The following is a 17,571-nucleotide window of genomic DNA, read 5'->3' on the forward strand; positions in this document are numbered from 1 at the left end:
CAAGGGAACCGAGATAAATAAATGAGACAGTTTCCTTAGTGGAAATTGCATTCAGGTGAGGCTGCAGCAAGCTTCTACCTACTGTGGATTGGAGAAGAAAAGAACAGGCTTTTCATATAGGCTGGGCCTGCATGACTGTGCTCTGAAGGTATTTTTTCACCTATTTTGTCCCTGTAGAATAGATTTTCGCACTTATATTACATTTAGCTTCCACACTTTTGTCCAAGGTTATCCTGTTAGAACTATTCCAGATAGAAGAATTTTGGCTGATTAATTTTTCCCTGAAGCAGCAGAAATAACCAAAAATGAATTTAGAGCATATTTCAGCTCTGCAAAATTTCATACCCTCATTTATTTTACAAGAACTTCACCAGTTGTGCTTGTACAAACAGAAAAAGGCACTTTAACCCACACAACCCAGCTTTCCCTACTTTCAGAAAGGAAATTACATCCTCTGCAGTGAGATTTTCTTCATCCAAGAGACACTTTTACAAGTCTCATGAAAGATCTCTTTTTAAATTATTGAAAAGAACTCATTTCCCACAGATCATCTATCTTTAAGTTTCCTTCAGCAATAGTTGCCCTTTTTGGTTGCTAACCAGATTTTCTTCATATATTGCTGAGTTTCCTATCAGCCAAATTACTCTGGAGACTTCTTGGAACTAATGGTCCTTCACATTTTATTCTATGTCTTCACCCTCTACTTAGCTCTTTTTGCTGAAATATCTGTGGGACTCAGAATCTATAACAATTTCCTCCAATCCACCTCTTCAGCAGTAAGCAGGTTTCTCTTCTTAGGAGAGATGATTTGTTCAAGTCACAGACTACATGCCCTGTTCTGAGGTGAGTGGGCACTGTTTCACTATGCCTTTTGCCCTCCTGCAGAGCCTCACTCAAATCACTTGCGATCATCACACTGTTAGAACTGGTGTCTTCCCCTTAACCACCTTCAGCTGGATATGGCCTGCACATGACGGCTTGCTCAGAGGCACAATCTGAGACATCCCGAGGCACAGTCTTTTGCAGAAAGAACAGAGTGAAATGTGGTTCTAAATCTTTCCAAGGACGTTTAAGGACACATTCATCAAGTCCTGATTGCACTTCAAAGAAACTCTGTGGGATGCCTTGTAGCTCCAGATTTCCCATTCCTTTGCTGCAGGTATCGTAACCAAGACACAATTTTATATCATTTCTCTAAACCCTTGACTGAATAAGTATCTAAGAGCCATGTGGAGATTGAATCAGACTGGCACATTTTGGACATGTTTCTCCAACTGGACAGCTGAAAAGCAGAGCCCCTTCTAGAATCTAAGGAAACGTTTCTGTCTAGAAGTCTAAGTAATTCCTTGCATATCAATACTGCCACTGGAATGCCATTTGGAAGATGGAAATATTGATGATTTTATCTCTATATACTTCTTCTTTCCTTTCTCCTTTGCCTTCTCCTCTCTTTAAAATAGGAAAAGTCCTCCTGTTTTCCATTTGGAGTGACAAATTCTTTGCAAAATTTCTATCTTTTGGTCTGTAGGTGTGTACAATAATTACTTTTATACTGTTAAATAAACTAACTGAGGGGAAGTTCTTTTGTTTGCAGGTAAAAGGCATGCAAGGCTTGCATCCTAACATTCTTCTACTCCAAAACAGAGTAGCTGTTGTATGTGCCTAATAGTTTCTATTGTATAATAAAAAAATCATGTGACCTGGCACAAATATATTTAATCATTCCAAGAGATGTTTTGGACTACTTGTAGATGAAAAGCATCAGATAAAATTATCACTGGGGAGAGTTATCACAGAGGTTTTATCCAAACATCAGAAACTATCAGTTAAGAAGAACAGGATGAAGACATACATACAGCATGAAAGAAAATTTCAGCTATTGGGGCTGACTATTACATAAAATGAGGGACAGCTGAAAATCTCCTACAACTAAAGTGTTTTTGTGTAAACAACTGAAACTCTGTGTTTCCTTCTGAAATATGGTCCAAAGTTATTCTGCTATGCAAACATATTATTTATTTTCTAACAAATTTTAGCCATAATGGTATCTCCTGGCATATGACCTGTGGATGATGGAAGCAGTTAAGAACAGCTGAAGAAACCCATATCTCTATTAAGTTGAATAACCATTAGGTTAAAATAACAACTTCATTTTTCATACTTGAATGTCAGCACACTCACCTTTTTATTTGAGGCTAAGTCCAATACTTCAAGGTGTGTTAAGTGTTTGTAGAGCATTTAAAATGTTTTCCAGGAATCAAAGAACTCCGAAATGCTACAGTCACTAACATCTTGCCATCTTTCACCTCTCACAGACAGGCAATGCAATTTGAGGACTACATAGTACGTCAAGAGTGGAGTGTTTATTGAAGGATATATTTTCTTCTTCCCTTGGGGCTATACAGGGAGATTTATTTATACACACTCTCCTTGGTCACTCCATTTTCTGTTTATCTGAGCATAAAACAGGTGCTATGAACCCATAACTTTCAAAAACCTCTGTAATTTTTCACCATGTAGGATTAGAAATGTTAGACTATCAGAAATGGAAAAAAACCCACAACAACCAACCCAATAAAAAAACTACAAAAACCCAACAAAAAAACCTAAGAGGAAGTGGAAATGTTACTTTCTTGTGTTTTCCCATAGATATACTGTGTGGCTTTGCGACTTTAATTCTCTGTGTGCATTTGAAGATAAAACAAAATCCTTTCTCTACAGAACAAGGAGGAAGCAAAATGCATCTGTGGAGTAGCAAATTTGTATTCGTTAGTAGATGAAGTTTTCCGTGTTAGCCCACGGCATTTCAGCAACAGGCACTCTCCCTACACTTGGAATGATGCTTTAAACCTTCTCAGTTGAATAGGCAGCCCAGAGCAACTCCAGGATGAGAACATGAATAAAGGCTGAAATCCTATCCTAGTCCATTTCCTTGCTTAGCTTCACAAGAGAAATTAGTTGCATGAGCCTTCTTTTATTTCAGATGTAGCTCTTTCCCCTTTGAGTGCTCTGAACCATCTGTTCTTTTCAAAATCTCTGTGACTTTTTCTCCTACATAAGTGATGCACAAAAAAGTCCCCAACATAATCTGCTTGTAAGAGCTAGATTTGTCGATGTCACATCCATCCCAGGTCAGCGCCTTAGGCTGTTCTCCACAGAACCCACCAACAAGCCTAGCTCTGAACCAACAGTTAAATATTTGTAGCCAACAGAGCCAAACAGCTGAAGCCAAGAGGCCACATACTACATCAAAGGTCTGGAAAACAAAGCTTTAAATCCCTACAGGAATTCAGGCCATCAAAGGACAATGACAATATTGACATGTGTCCCATCTACATCAAGAAGTCTTTCTTCAAGTTCCCTCCTTTTCTTTCCTCTCTGCTGTGAAACCCAGAGATTATCGCATGGCAGAAGGACAACATTTTCCTGTAAGAATTTACATTTTCGTGAAACATAACTGCTCCATGACATCCCACATTCTGCATAAGTCTTGCTGCACTGCAGGGCCATAAAACAATCAGCTCTCCTGACTAAAGGTGACTCAAAGCCAAACAAAAGTCCTCGGTAGACAAAACTAGTTGTTTTATTTCTGGCTTATAGCTGGTTTTAGTGCCAAATCTGAACTAAATCTATTGAAAGGAGATAGGAGGCTCCTAGATCCTTATGATCTCTAAAGTGCAGAGCTGTATGTAGAGACACTACATCACTCCAGCTGTTCTCAGCTGTCTAGTGCAGCCATATGAATGCTCTGGTTGGGTGATGATAAGCGCAATTAGTTTACATCTGTACTCAATAGCTACTGGCTGGGGACAGGTTAACCTATATCTGAGTAGCCATTTCTCAGCCGTTACCCTGAAATCTCTGCTAATGGATAAAAAGTGTAGAAAAAAACCTATTCCAGTTCATGTGCATTTTTTTCACAAATAAATTGTTTAGTACTGACATGGACACACATAAATTGGTCTGATATAATTAAGGATTTTTGTTTTAACTTGGAACAGTTTACAGCTTAGACTTTTGAGAGAGGCTATCACTTTCAATTTACTGAATGGTGAATATGCTGAATATGCTGAATAACAACTTTCTTATAATTAGGCATGACAGCTCTGGCTGCAGTTCGAAACAGGTATTTTTCACTGAAAATAAGCAAATTCACTTCTCTCTAGACCTTTCTTTTTTTGAAGAGCTAAGCTGTATAGCTCCATTCTTATTCACAATCATCAGTCCCTGAAGTCCTTATTTATAAAAGCATCTCCTAGGACTAAATTTAGCAGTGCTATACATAAACAAATTCCATACAAAATTGTGTGTGATTTGGCGTCTGGAGGAATTAAGGGCCAACATATTTTTCGAAAATGATGCTTATGTGCTTTTAAATTTGGGTGCTACTGCAGAGATTTGACAACTTCTTGTGTTTAAGATAAAAAAAAACAACAAAGGTCCTGTAGCATTAGCTAGAGAGAGTGGAGGTGGCATTTGATCTGCTTTACTCTAAAACACTGGCAATAGGCATTTCCACCAAAGCTAGTCATAAGGAGGGTCTTTGTAAAAGCCATTTTGTGGTCAAAACATCATTTTTTCTCATCTCTCTTAGGTCCGCTTGTTGAATACACGGCAAACACAAAGATCCCATTAGGTTTACATCAGTATCTTTGATTTTGTTAGCCCAGGGTCTTTTTCTGCTGTGTGAACACATCGGAGGCAGTTTTTCTTTCTCTCATTGCCAGTTATGGAAGGAGCTACTGATATCACTGATCTGAGAGAAAGAATTACCTATGTATTGCCTTTAGGACAGTATGCACATGTCAGCATATTGGCTCAGGAAGAAAAAGTGATGCTTAACAAACTTTGTCTTGGGGAGATCTATTTCAGGTGCACCCAGAGGCCGTATCAGCAATTCTTAGCACACTTACTCAAAATAGATGATACAGATCAAACATTTGCGTGTCATCCTTCCCTTACACAATGCTATTAAGTCTGGCCAAGCAGCTTTGAGTTTGCCTGGCATGTCATGAGAATAGTGCATGTCTTTGTAGATTATGTACCATTATGACACGGCTGATGTAACTTTCTGTCCTTTTACCATGAGTATGTGCTTTGCGTATGCTTGACTGGACTGCTCTTATGGTGTTTTGCCCTGCTCAGTGAAAAGGCTGGGTATAAGTGCACGGCATTACTCACCTGCCCAGCAGCAAAAACTCTCCAGCGAGTCCCAGGCGCCTCATAGCCATTAAGAGACCTCTCACAGTCATGCCTTCACAGAAGCAAGCAACCACTCTTGCCTTGGGCAGATGGCTCCGAAGCTTTCGTAGCAGCTTGTCAAAGCTCTGCTCACCAGCGTTGCTATAGATCTTGTAGGAATGCGCAATGCAAATGCCTTCCTTGGCTGCCATGTCTTTGAAAGCTTCCATTCCACTTTCACCATAGTTTCCTAGATACAAACAGAGACACATATGCATGTACTAAAATTTCAAGAAGCTTTTCTTGCTTTGGAAACAGAAAATATTTTAAAGAATATGCAGCATATCTGCGCAGTGATCAGTGTATCAGTCTTAACAAAAGAGCATTAACATTTTTATCAATTACATTTTCAAGTCATGATCAACAAATTGTCTTAGAAACCTCACTTCTGCCTACATCTCTGCTGAAACCAAATACCATTAGGTACCTCAATGCCTGTAAGGATCTGGTCCACAAGGTGTACAACAATGTATGTATAAATTGCAGTCTTTTCTGATTCTCTTGACTGAATGTGGAAAAGTTCTTTGGGGTTTACTTCAGGAAAGTTAAAAATGTACATTCAGAATGAATTTTTAGGTGTAATATTTTAAATATAAGCAAAATAAAACAATGATTCCTAACAACATGACTTTGTTCATAATTCAACCTGAAAAGCAACAAGTTTTTAACTATACTGAAAGATAAAAATTATTCAGTTGAAGAAAAATCTTCTGGAGAATAAGCAGCAAAATTGAGGATTAGCATTACAGGGATCACAAGATCACAAATGAGCTAAGAATACTTCTGTGTGGATTTTGGTTGGTTGGTTGTTGGTGTTTTTTTTAATGAAATATCTACCAACCCAACAGGCAAAACTTCAGATTTTCTTTCAATCTTCTCTTATGGGATAAACTAGTAATAAATATTAACATAGGCACATTATTGTTCTTAAATGTGTCTCACCATAGAAAATGTCTTCATTGCCAGGCCTACATAAAAGTCACAGTGGGTGTACTGATGCCACTGACAATCATCCTGACCAGGATGTCTCTGGTTTTTCTGGTTGCCTGTGCTCCTCCATCTGGCTGTCTAAATCTGTTTCATGTCTCATTTAAAGAAGGAGGCCTTTGAGGCAGGAAATCCTTCTCCAGAATATTGCTTTAACCCCTCAGTAATAGAAACACACTCAGTAAATTAATAAGACTGAGAGTGCTAAAGTAATGATGTTTCAGGGAACTGCTGATCCTTCACTTATTTCTGTTAGTTTACAAATTGAAGGATCCATAAGGAAAACACTTTTACCAACATAGTTACAAGAATATAAGCACAGCAACAATGAAAATACATGTGAAGCAGTGAGAATATAAAAACTGGATTTGGACTGTTATCTGTTTTTGTGACCTTGGACATTTGGAGCCATCAAGCATTCAGCTTGCCCACCTGGGGTGCTGTTCCTGTTGCTCTGAGGCTAGAGTTTAAAGTCTGTATCATGCTTAGCACTGTACATGAATATGAAAACAGTATTGAACTTGATGCTCTTGCAATATGAATAGCCAAAAGAGACAAGGTGCAGAAGAAGGGAAACGCCATTGCCTTTGTTTCACGTTATTCTGTGATTAGGAATGAATCACTGAGACCTTGAAATTTCCAAATGGCATCCAACCAGAATGGCAATGTGAATGGAGAAATCCTTAGCTAATATGATGCTCATTTTCCTCTCTGCTGTGCTTAGGCCTGATGGAAAACCCATTACTATGCAAATTGTGCCTGGACAAAATGTCATAGGATTCTTAAATTCAGTTGTTGCACTGCTACCTGGGAGCTGTAGAGCAGGAGCCCAGTGCTTCCCTATGTGTCACCCTCTTAGGGCAAACTGTGCTTCCTGTAATATGTAAGCACCAGGTGATTCCATTGAGACACTGAAGCAGTTCAGCTAGAGGTTGAAAATGTGGTGCTTCTTGAAAGATGCAACCTCAGAAGTCAGTCTGAAGGAAAAATGGGGGTCAATCACATGTAACTCCCACCATTCCCAAAGGCCACCTAAAGTAAGCTGTTTGACAGGAAATACACTATTTTGTTTAATTTTTTTGTCATTTAGGTCGATCTGGATCAGCATTAAACGTTCTGTTTCACTTTTCCTAACAGAAAATAAATAACAGAAAATAAAAAGGAAAAAAAGAGACCATGTCAAATTTTGCCATAGAAGATGAACATTTGAGGAAAAGCTGTTCCACAATATATCTCAAAGAGACTGGAATTTTGAAGGCTTCATTTTCTGCCAAAAAGCTGTCAATGATAAATTCCTGGTCAGGTGTAACTGACTTACAGACCTGGATCTCTTCAAAGTTCCAGATACCGCAGTCTTTTCTTGAACATGTTGTAAGTATACAAACTGTTACCCTGATGTTTTCTATAAAGCTGAGAATAGGTTTAATTACACCTCCGAAAAGCAGTAGGTCTTGCAATGAATACAAAGTGCATTAATTCTTTTCAAGTCAAATCAAGGTTGCTCAGGCACAAATGCCATGGTCTCATCATGTGTTAAGACAGTGAGATTTTGTGAAACCATACAGAAAGCAGTGTGTCATCCAAAATGAGGGGAAATATATTAAACTACCAAGGCTACTTAGTAAAGTGTGGTGTTCTCAACATTTGGAATAAAAACATCCTGGCAGTCCAAATCTGAGAGTGACTGAGTTCTCCAATGGGGAAAACTATAGCTGTATGGCATGAGCTCAAGGGAGATTTGATGAAAACAGAAATCAGCTTTTCTTCAAGACACGCACAAATACACCAGTGGAGCTCTTGTCATGATCATTGCTGATTAAACTCTACTTAATTATTCATAGTGAATTCCCCTGTTGTGCAAGAGGTTTGATGAGGTACATATATTTAATTTGAGCTATACTGTGGGGATAATGGACACTCCTTGATGGAAAAAGAAAATCTTTTCTATTAAACTCCTTTGCACCACATATTAGGATGACTTCTGTGAAAAAACTGCATGTGTTTGAAGGGAATGAGAATGGGGACCTGGGTAAATTGTATTACATTGTTTGCTTAAGGATGAGATGTGAGCTTCACAATGGAAGAGCATCTCCATGCTTTCTGTGCAGAACTAGACTCCTCATGGGCATTTGATTCTTGAACTGTGGCATACCCATTGTAGTACCCCCAAAGCTACCACAGCAGGAACAAGTTTCCATTGACACGACAGTTCCACACTTCAGCTAGGTCTATGTCACAAGGAGAAAGATAAAAGAACTTTACTGCTTGTGCACATGGATGGACAAAGTGGGGATTTAGGCAGCCTGACTCTGAGAAGGAGTTTGTAGTTTCACTTCCAAGTGAAAATTAATTCAGAACTGCTAAGCTGGAATGAAAGCAATGTCTTCTGTGAGTCCCCTGTGATGGAAGCTGCCCACATCCTGGCAATTTATCCAAGTAGCTATTTTTTTCCACCTCTAAAATTTAAAGAAAACTCTTAAGGAAAAACTAAACAGAAGGAAGGGATTGGTTTATTTTTGCTTGGCTAGTTCCAATTCCAGAAAAGACTCAGCAAATAACACAAGGTGCAGCTGAAGTATGATCAATCTCTACTCAGTTCCTCCTCCACCTTCAGACCTCCCCATTTCAGCATTTGGAAAACGGTATCCCTGTACTGTGACCGGTTCTGCTGTAGGAGGTATCACAGTTTTTTACTGGATGTTCATCTCCCCTTGTCTATCGACAAGGTAATCAGAGCTGCTAGCTGTTGAAGGCTTCTGTAAATACGCCTTATACTCATGGCAAAAACTGGCAGCTGGGTTCTTTGCAAATGCCAGCCTGAATCCTGCATGTTGCCTACCTGAACATCTGGCCCTAAACCCAGTTCAAAACTTACTTGTATATGTCTTTTCATGTGCAAAAACGAATTTGATTGCATCACCATGTAAAAGACATGTATCCCTGCTTTGGATCTGGAATTTTGTTCAAAACTCAAGCATATGCATCCCCACCTACAGTCTAACTATAACAATCTGTTGGTTCCATTTCCCATGAATCAGTATTAGAAACTATTAAGAAGCTTAAAAAGAACAGATTGTGCTTTTTTTCCAGATGAAGCTTAATATAGCACAGTACACAAAAATACTTGAATCTAATGGAAAAGGGTCAGGCAAACTGCAGGCTACTCCTGCTGCTCCTCCTGACCAGCGGTTGAGCCAATTAAACTAACTAACCATAAACTGTTAAGATCTTATCTATATTACACAGCAAACTAACAAGGCTTTTAATCTTAAAATAATAAACAAAATACACTGACATCTGCTCTATCACATTAAAGGTTATCAATAAGAGATTAAAAGTCCCTACAGCCAAATAGAATAATGAACTGTGTTTTCTTCTGTCCAGAGATTTTCCCAGCATTGCACATTTTTTATTAGAAGAGGTTTTTTATCATTAGCTGTAGCTGCACTTGCAAATTATTATCAGGGAATGGTTTGGTTTATAAGGCAGTTTCAGTGAACATAGATGAGAATTAGTCTTTAGGAGATATTTAGGATGTAACATTGCTTCTGGCAGGACACAGCAAAAATTCACAAAGCGAAAGGAGACTCAAGTGAAACTGCAGAAATGTATTATGTCATTCATTTAGAATCATAGAATCACAGAATGGTTTGGGTTGGAAGGAACCTTTAAGATCATCCAGCTCCAACTCCCTGCCAAAGGCAGGGACATTTTCCACTAGACCAGGTTGCTCCAAGACCCATCCAACCTGGTCTCGAACACTTCCTGGGATGAAGCAGCCACAGATTCTCTGGTAGAGAAGTTACTTTAGCTGGTAATAATCCCACCTATCACAAAGCATATTTATATAAGTAGAAGCGCTACCATCACTTATGGGCAAGGAAGAGCAAAACACAGGATAATATTCTATGCTGTATCTGAGCCACAGAAAAGAAGCCAAGTCAGGTTACAATTCTCAGTAGATGTTTCTCAGGCAATGTGGGGAATAGATAGCTTCATTTTTTACCAGCTTTCATTGACATCAATAGGATGAACTTTGCCAGAAATACCTGAAAAAAATCTAAGTAGCTATAATTTTTAAAATGCATGTGGGAGTAGTAGAAGATATTTATGTAAGGCAACATTTTGGTTGATTACCAGGATGATCTTCCTGAAAGTCAAGGATACGGGGGTGTTTCCTGCATCGAAGCGTTAGAGGTTTCTTTGTTGCAGTTCAAACTAATCATAGCAAAATACCAATAGCACCTACTAATAGATATTGTCCATATTTAACTGCTTGACTGTATGAATAGGGACATAATAACAAATCCTTTGAGCTCCTACAGCAACAGCATGCCATTGATATGATCAAAATCACAGCCTCCCTGTTACAGTTTTGTCTGCAAAGAGAGCAAGACAATAGAACATTATTTCATTCTAAAGGGTACAAACCAAAGAAATCAAATAAAATGTGCCTGAAATTCTGGAGTTGTTTGTGTGATAGAAAACCCTATTATAACCTATTTTCATTTGATCACAATGTCTTATTTAAATTATTTTAAGATAGGATTCGAATGTCTATATTAAGTATTATGTTAAAAACAGCAAAAAAATAAAATTAAAAGTTCATTTTGAAAGCAGCCCATTAAAAAAATACCTTAAATGAGAATAGTTCCTCAAACAATATTTCGCTTAAACATCTCCAACCAGATCTTTTCCTTAATAAACGTTCAGAGACTGGGCTGTTCAATTATCTGGAGTGCTAGATAGCAAATTCAAGGCCTGTGAGCTCTTTCTTCAGAAGACAGTAAATTTGAAAGTCTGAATTTAATGGAAACACATATATATATACGTACACACACACTTTTGTAAGGATACTACTCTTTCTTGTAAACTAGTCTCTAATATTCTGAACACAAGTAGCCAAATGCTGCTCTGGTGAAAGAACAACTCGGAACAAGTCTCCCTAGGTTTTCCTCAGCATGATACCATGTTGCATTTCCAGTGTCATGGCTCATTTGGAGCTGCACATCAAACCAGCAGTTCTGAAGCTTTTTCATGGGGCTACAGCAGAATTGTGGCACAGAACGGTATGCCACCACGTTGGCAAAGCTCTTGATGAAAATATGTCCTGTTATATACAATCAGGTCTTACACCAGAGTTGTTTTGCTGTGAGGTTATGGTCTTTGGCAGGAATTGCTCAGGTTTATGTTGTTCCTCATGGAGAAGCAAGTGATTATGTCAATGGAAGGTTTCTTCAAAACCTTCTTAAGCAAAGTAGCCAGGCAATGTTAGCTGGTCTTGGAGAGGTATCAGAGAACTAGAAAACAGCAATGGAGCAACACAGGGCTCCATTCCCTCAGTAATTAAGAATGCTACCCACTCTATCTTTAAAATTGCTGTACCTGCCTTCCTTAAGCATAGACAGTCTCAAAGTGATTCAAAGGGCATGATCTAACAGCTAAGGCCTGATAAGGGACATAAAAAACTGATAACTGCATTGAGGACTTGGTACTTAGCTATCTATCTGATTGTGGAGAACTAATATATCTATTTCTTTGGATGTTTATTTTTTCTATTCAAAGTGAAAGCTGTTCGAAGAGCATTTATCTATTGCTAAGTGTCCATAAAACAGACCCAACTGCCTGTATTCATGGTGACTTGATAGATGAAGATGCTACAAGATGTGTCAATAAAAAGAAGCATTAGTGCCATGACAGAATACTGGGTATAAGCCTCATTTTGTTTTCTGTGAACAGTTTTGAGATTTTCAGTTATTTACCTGTGAAGACAAGAAACATCTTCATAATCTCAAAAATATTAGCTAATAAGAAAAAAAAAAAAACACTTCTAATCCTCTTAAAATTCAATTTAGTCTGATTGAAATAATTTGATGATCCTATAACATTTAATTTCGATACTGACCACTTCATCATTTCGTATAAGCCTCATATTACTTCGGTTGATGTAATAAAACCAAGATATGCATTTTGAATTAGGAAAATATTTCCATTTCAAAAATAATGAACTAAACTGTTTTGACATTTAAAAATAAATTCAACATGTTTAATTAAGCAATTAATTAAGCTCTTTTCTGTGAGGTTTTTAAGTTTCAGTTACTCAGTATTTTCCAACCAGAAGTTTTCATACAGAGGTATTTAGACCAGTTTCATTCATAAGGTCTTTGTTTAAGTAACTAATGTTTACATTGTTTTAGGGAAGTAAGACACTACATACACCAAACATAACTGTACTTAATTAAATTAAATACATCTGTTCATTATCTCCTCATCTGAGAGACTGCAGAAGTATCACTTTGATACCAAAGTTTCTCTTCTCTTTCTCATCTTCTCTTGGCTATTTTGGAATAATAAATGCATTCCTCTTAAGAAAATGATGACCTACTTTCACAGTTTAATGCACCTCACTTCTGTTTATTTTTAAATGATCACTTCATAACTTAAAAGAAAGTCTCATTTAAACACTGCTGCTATGTGAGAAAAGGGAGCAGTCTGGAAACTGCCTTTTCTGTATGCTTCCTTTGATCCATCCTGCTAAGTGGTGTGTCTGCGGCTTTGTGGCCTTGTCCACTGAGCAGTGTTTGAAGTCCTCTGTGATGCTAATGTCTGCTAAAGGATTTTTAAGCTTGACAGCTTTTTCAGAAACCTGCTGCTATCTCTGTCTGCTGCTCCTGGTTTTCAGACTTAGATTAAAAATTTTCTGTACTTTCTGTTTGCAAAATAGCTCGTTCAATCTACCTAACTCTAGGACCGTCCCCTCGGATATTTCCTCTATCATTTCATCCTTTCATTTCAAAATGAAATAGTTAATGAAAGCACAGCTCCTGGTGGACTCCAGGGATCCTCTTAACTTTTCTCATTTTCATTTTTTTGTTTGATTTTCAGATAGAAATGAGGACACATGAGACTGACAGTACTAGACTGGAGGCTGTTCCTTTCAGAGACAAATACTGTGTCAGAAAGAAGACTGCAGGGAGAAGCCTGGCTCTGAGCCAGTAACCACCTCTTCATTGTGGGTGTAGTGAATCCCCAAGGAATGCAGCTACCTGGGGCTTCTTCACTGGTGTTTGGACCAAGTCCCAGTTCTGGCTTAGGCTATTAATTATATTATATTAATACACATTAGCAACATCTCACTTCTGTATATTCACAACCTGGAACATACCTTCATGTAATATTAATTCTTAATTGTGCTATGGTTTGCAGCTGGTCTTTTCTGAAATCCACCTGATGTCCTATTCTGCTGCTGCTGTATTTAAGCACTACAAGAAGTCATCAAGGGAAAAAGAAACATAATTCAGGGATTAGATAGATTCTGAAGGCCTTCAATTCATCTTTTGAGTCTCCTGGTAAGCCATTCTCTTCTCTTTTATTTCTTAGCATATGAAATGGAGGTAAAAACATTTTCCTGACAATGGTGGTGTGAGAATAAATGTATTATAGCTTGAGAGAATCAGATAAGTGCAATAATGAGGGCTACATTTATGTTGAGCAGACTGAATGACAACTTATAATTTTGCCTCACAAAAACTTGCATTTTAGTTGTAACAATAACTATATTGTGCTTATTATAGCAACAATCACTATCTAACATCTGTTTTAATAATAACACCCAATATTTCCCACAGAAATTGTAGATGATGACATGACTACTCCAAAGAAAGCACTTTAATTTCACTTCTTCAGCTGATCATGCACATTCATATCAGCAAGTCCATTTGGTACAAGAGTGGTTTTCATGACTCCTGATCTGAACTCTAATTATTCATGGATTTCTGATAGACCTCACTCCTTTCAGAGTAGTACCCGGAAGGCAGTTCTATGCGTTTCCCTGGAGTGCTTGTAAAAAGATTTTGAGGGGGATAATATGAAGTTTCTTGGGGCATATTAATAATTCTTTCAGTATACTGTGTAGGATGAGAAGGCCTATAATGTGTGACTAACTACTTTCTTGGAGATAGTTTTATTTTAAACACGTATTGGGTAATTTTTTCCTCTTGGTGGGTAGTAAAGATTGAATCTTAAGAATATTCGAAAAGTGTTCGGAGTACAGGTTGACTTTGAATTCTAACTTCAGAGGATATTACCAAATAGGACACTACCATCCTTAGCTTTTGGATGCAGAAACGAAAGAAGGAAAATATAGTAACAGAACAAGGTTGAAGGCAACAGTACAATTTCCTGAATTTCAGAATAAGCTGTTCTAAGGCAAAAGAATAGTTGGTTATTAATTAATTACAAAATATTTTTTGTTTGTTTGTTTTAGAACAGTGGTGAAGATTTCATCACTGCCTTGGACTATCTGTTCCAAGCCAAAGTAGTCTTTTCATAAGTTTTAATTCCCCAGTTCTTAAATTGTTTTTCTATTGTCCTCTTTCAATTTAATCCTGCTATATCTTGTCAAATGGATGAATAACTTATCAGATGGATGTTTTCAGAAATCATAGAATCCTAGAATTGTTTGGTTTGAAAGGGACCTTAAAGCTCATTCAGTTCCAACCCCTGCCACGGACAAGGACAACTTCTACTAGAGCAGGTTGCTCCAAGTCCCATCCAGCCTGGCCTTGAACACTTCCAGGGATGGGGCAGCCGCAGTTTCTCTGGGCAGCCTGAGCCAGTGCCTCATCTTAACAGTTTTGAAAACAGCCACCATGTCTCCATTTCTTTTTGTCTTTTATTTATTTGATAAAAATTAAGCAAAACTAGTTTTAAGCTGATGACCCTGTTTACCACAGTTCTTTTCATTTCCAGTTTTCTTGTGGTTGATCTAAGATTAGTTCATGTTGTCCATTCAGGATAATGTGCAAGTTTTGTGAAGATATGGTGGTTTTCCATCTTGTATGTTTCCTGAGCAAGGTAGAATTGAAATACTACTTGATATCTCTAGAACAGGTTACCTCTTTGTATACTTTCTGTATGATATTTGTCTGTTGTAACAATGGAATGACGTTGATTCAAGTTTAGCTTGTATCCATTTTAATTTTTTAGGTCTTTGTTTTTTCTGCACAGCGGTTGCTCAGTTGATCATTCTTCATCCAGTATTTAAGCACTGGATTATTCTGTTCTAGGAGCAGCTTCATCCAGCACAGTACTGTTTACAGATTTAATAACCATATCCTGTTTATCATAATTCAAATTAGTGTTGGAAATATCAATTAAAAATGATTCAAGTTGTATCTAAGAAAGCCATTAAGCTTGGCTGTGTTGTTGGAAAGCTAACAAGTGAGAAATAAATACAATCTCAATAAAGCTTTAAAGTCAGTTGTTAATCTAACATAAGGAAATCTAGATTCATATCTTCTTAGTGTGCTTATAAGAACATTCATATGTGATAATAAAAAAATTGATGATTTTTAAATACAGTTACTTGTTCTTCACAAATACTCTGAACTGGATACTAGGTTGACTTGATGTGATTTCTTTTTGAAGAATGCACACTGTGCTTTATGATATCAGAAGAAAATTGCCTATTTCTTGCAAATAATTGTTTATTTGTTGCTGAAGTTAAATTAGGTTGGCTGAGCTCTTTCTTCACTTTCTTTTTCAAGATAGGTAGTGTTACCTCATTTCAGCTTGTTGGAACGTTATACTTGTGACAAATTTCTCTAGGAGAGCTGTTAAAGTCTTCAACACCATTTCAATCAATTCGGCAAAGTAGGTGAAATAGATGTTTTGAGAATTTATCATTATCTAATATCTGGAAATTTCTATAATTTCCAAATTATCCTTTACTTACTCTCGCATGAGGTAGAGTATGACAGAATTTAGGTACTCGAACAAAATGCAATCCTAAAATCCTTAAGCAACTGCTGCGTAGATTTCAAATTGTTGCTATTTCTCAAGTCTTCATCACATTCAAGTCTCCCAGTATGTATAAGATATCTCTACATCCAAATGAGTCACATATCCTGAATTATTTTTTTATCAGAAAGGTCATTTTAATAAGATGGATAGATTGTGGTCTCACCTTTTTTGAATTACGTCTTTCTCATCCTCTTTCCAAGAAAAATAGCTTATATAGTGACGAGTATAGCACTTTTTTTGGAAACTGAAGAATATGAGTTTGAACACCTCAGGCTAAGGAGGGAATGAAACCTAAATTTTCAGTGTGTCCTGGGAGCATATTGTAGTTACTAGGATGTAACATAAAAAAGCCAGCCTCCTCCTCTATCCGTGTCTTAAAAGAAAACAAGTTTATTTTCAGGATAAGGTTCAGACTACGAAACCAGGTGAACAGTAGAATTGTTCTCTAATCGCTTACAGCATGTTTAGGAGCCATGCTCTATTTCTTTATGAAGAAATATATTCTCCTCAAGAAGGTTCTGCACAACCTGAATGCCACTGTTGGGAACAGGGATAGAGCAAAGGGGAACTGATGTTATAGTATAGTTGACATTACTTTGTACGTTTCAGCATTTTCAGGATCAGCACTGGCACTTGGCATGGCAGATTAATGAATGTTGAGAGCATTCGGGACAATCAGTCTGTGTTCATTTAGCTGGATCTCTGTCAAAGTGCCCTTTCATTGGCATGATTTCAAGGCTGCCATTGACAGTAAAGGAAATGTGTTTTGGGCACTGCTGTTGTTAGCTGTTGGAAGGAAAAAAAGTCAGCAAAAGGCCTACAAACAGCAACAGTGCAGATAGGTTTTGCCTAGAGGGGCATTTAAAACCATACGCAATTATTGTAGTGTTCTGGGCTCTCCTGGAAGGACATGGGTAGGAGGAGCTTTAGGCCAAAGAGCAGAAGACTGTGAGGTTTTCCAGTGCAAAGTTGATGGCCTCATGTGATGTGCTAACTGCTGTCATTGATCATATTTAACTTCTTCCTTCTTCCCAGAACTTTTTCTGGACCAATTATATCAAGAAAACTCTCAATTTTACGTATGCAGTCTCTTGTAAACTACAAAATATGGCACAGCAGGATGTTCTCTTGTAGCATGCCAGAAGTTGTCATGGGAGTTGATACGGTAAGTATAGGAATGATGCTATTTTTAATCTTAATTCCAGAACAGACATATATTTTTAAAAAGGCTAGAAAGATATCTAGGGTTACATCCTTTTAGAGGTATATCCAAAGGTTACAATTAGGTCAAAAAGGCTGTGGCAGAAGACTTTCCGTCTGTGTTTCTATGAATGGATCTGAAACCTAAACCTGCCTGGACTTAAATTTACTTCGAACTATAACAAAGGAGCGCACAGGAAGAAGCAGCAGGGAATAGACTGAGATATCAAAGGGGTTTTTTTTCCTCCATCTGTTTTTAAACTTCCTCAGAGCTTTGTTTTCATTTTTACCTTTCCAAAGCCACTAACTCACAAGACTCTTGAAAACCTCACAGAGCTG

At 37.6% G+C, this 17,571-nt stretch overlaps 1 protein-coding gene across 4 annotated transcripts in view; it reads right to left on the reverse strand.

Annotated features, from left to right (window-relative positions):
* GRM5 (glutamate metabotropic receptor 5) overlaps nt 1–17,571 on the reverse strand; it is a 256,806-nt gene that overhangs the window by 129,534 nt on the left and 109,701 nt on the right. For all 4 annotated transcript variants that reach the window (XM_062639091.1, XM_062639093.1, XM_062639090.1 and 1 more), the window contains one exon: nt 5,182–5,431. In XM_062639091.1, the coding sequence (XP_062495075.1) occupies nt 5,182–5,431 (250 nt within the window). The remainder of the gene's footprint in view (nt 1–5,181; nt 5,432–17,571) is intronic.

This window comes from Pezoporus occidentalis, unplaced genomic scaffold (assembly GCF_034315485.1).
Source record: "Pezoporus occidentalis ecotype Australia unplaced genomic scaffold, CSIRO_AGI_Poc_V1 ctg6, whole genome shotgun sequence".
NCBI lineage: Eukaryota > Metazoa > Chordata > Aves > Psittaciformes > Psittacidae > Pezoporus > Pezoporus occidentalis.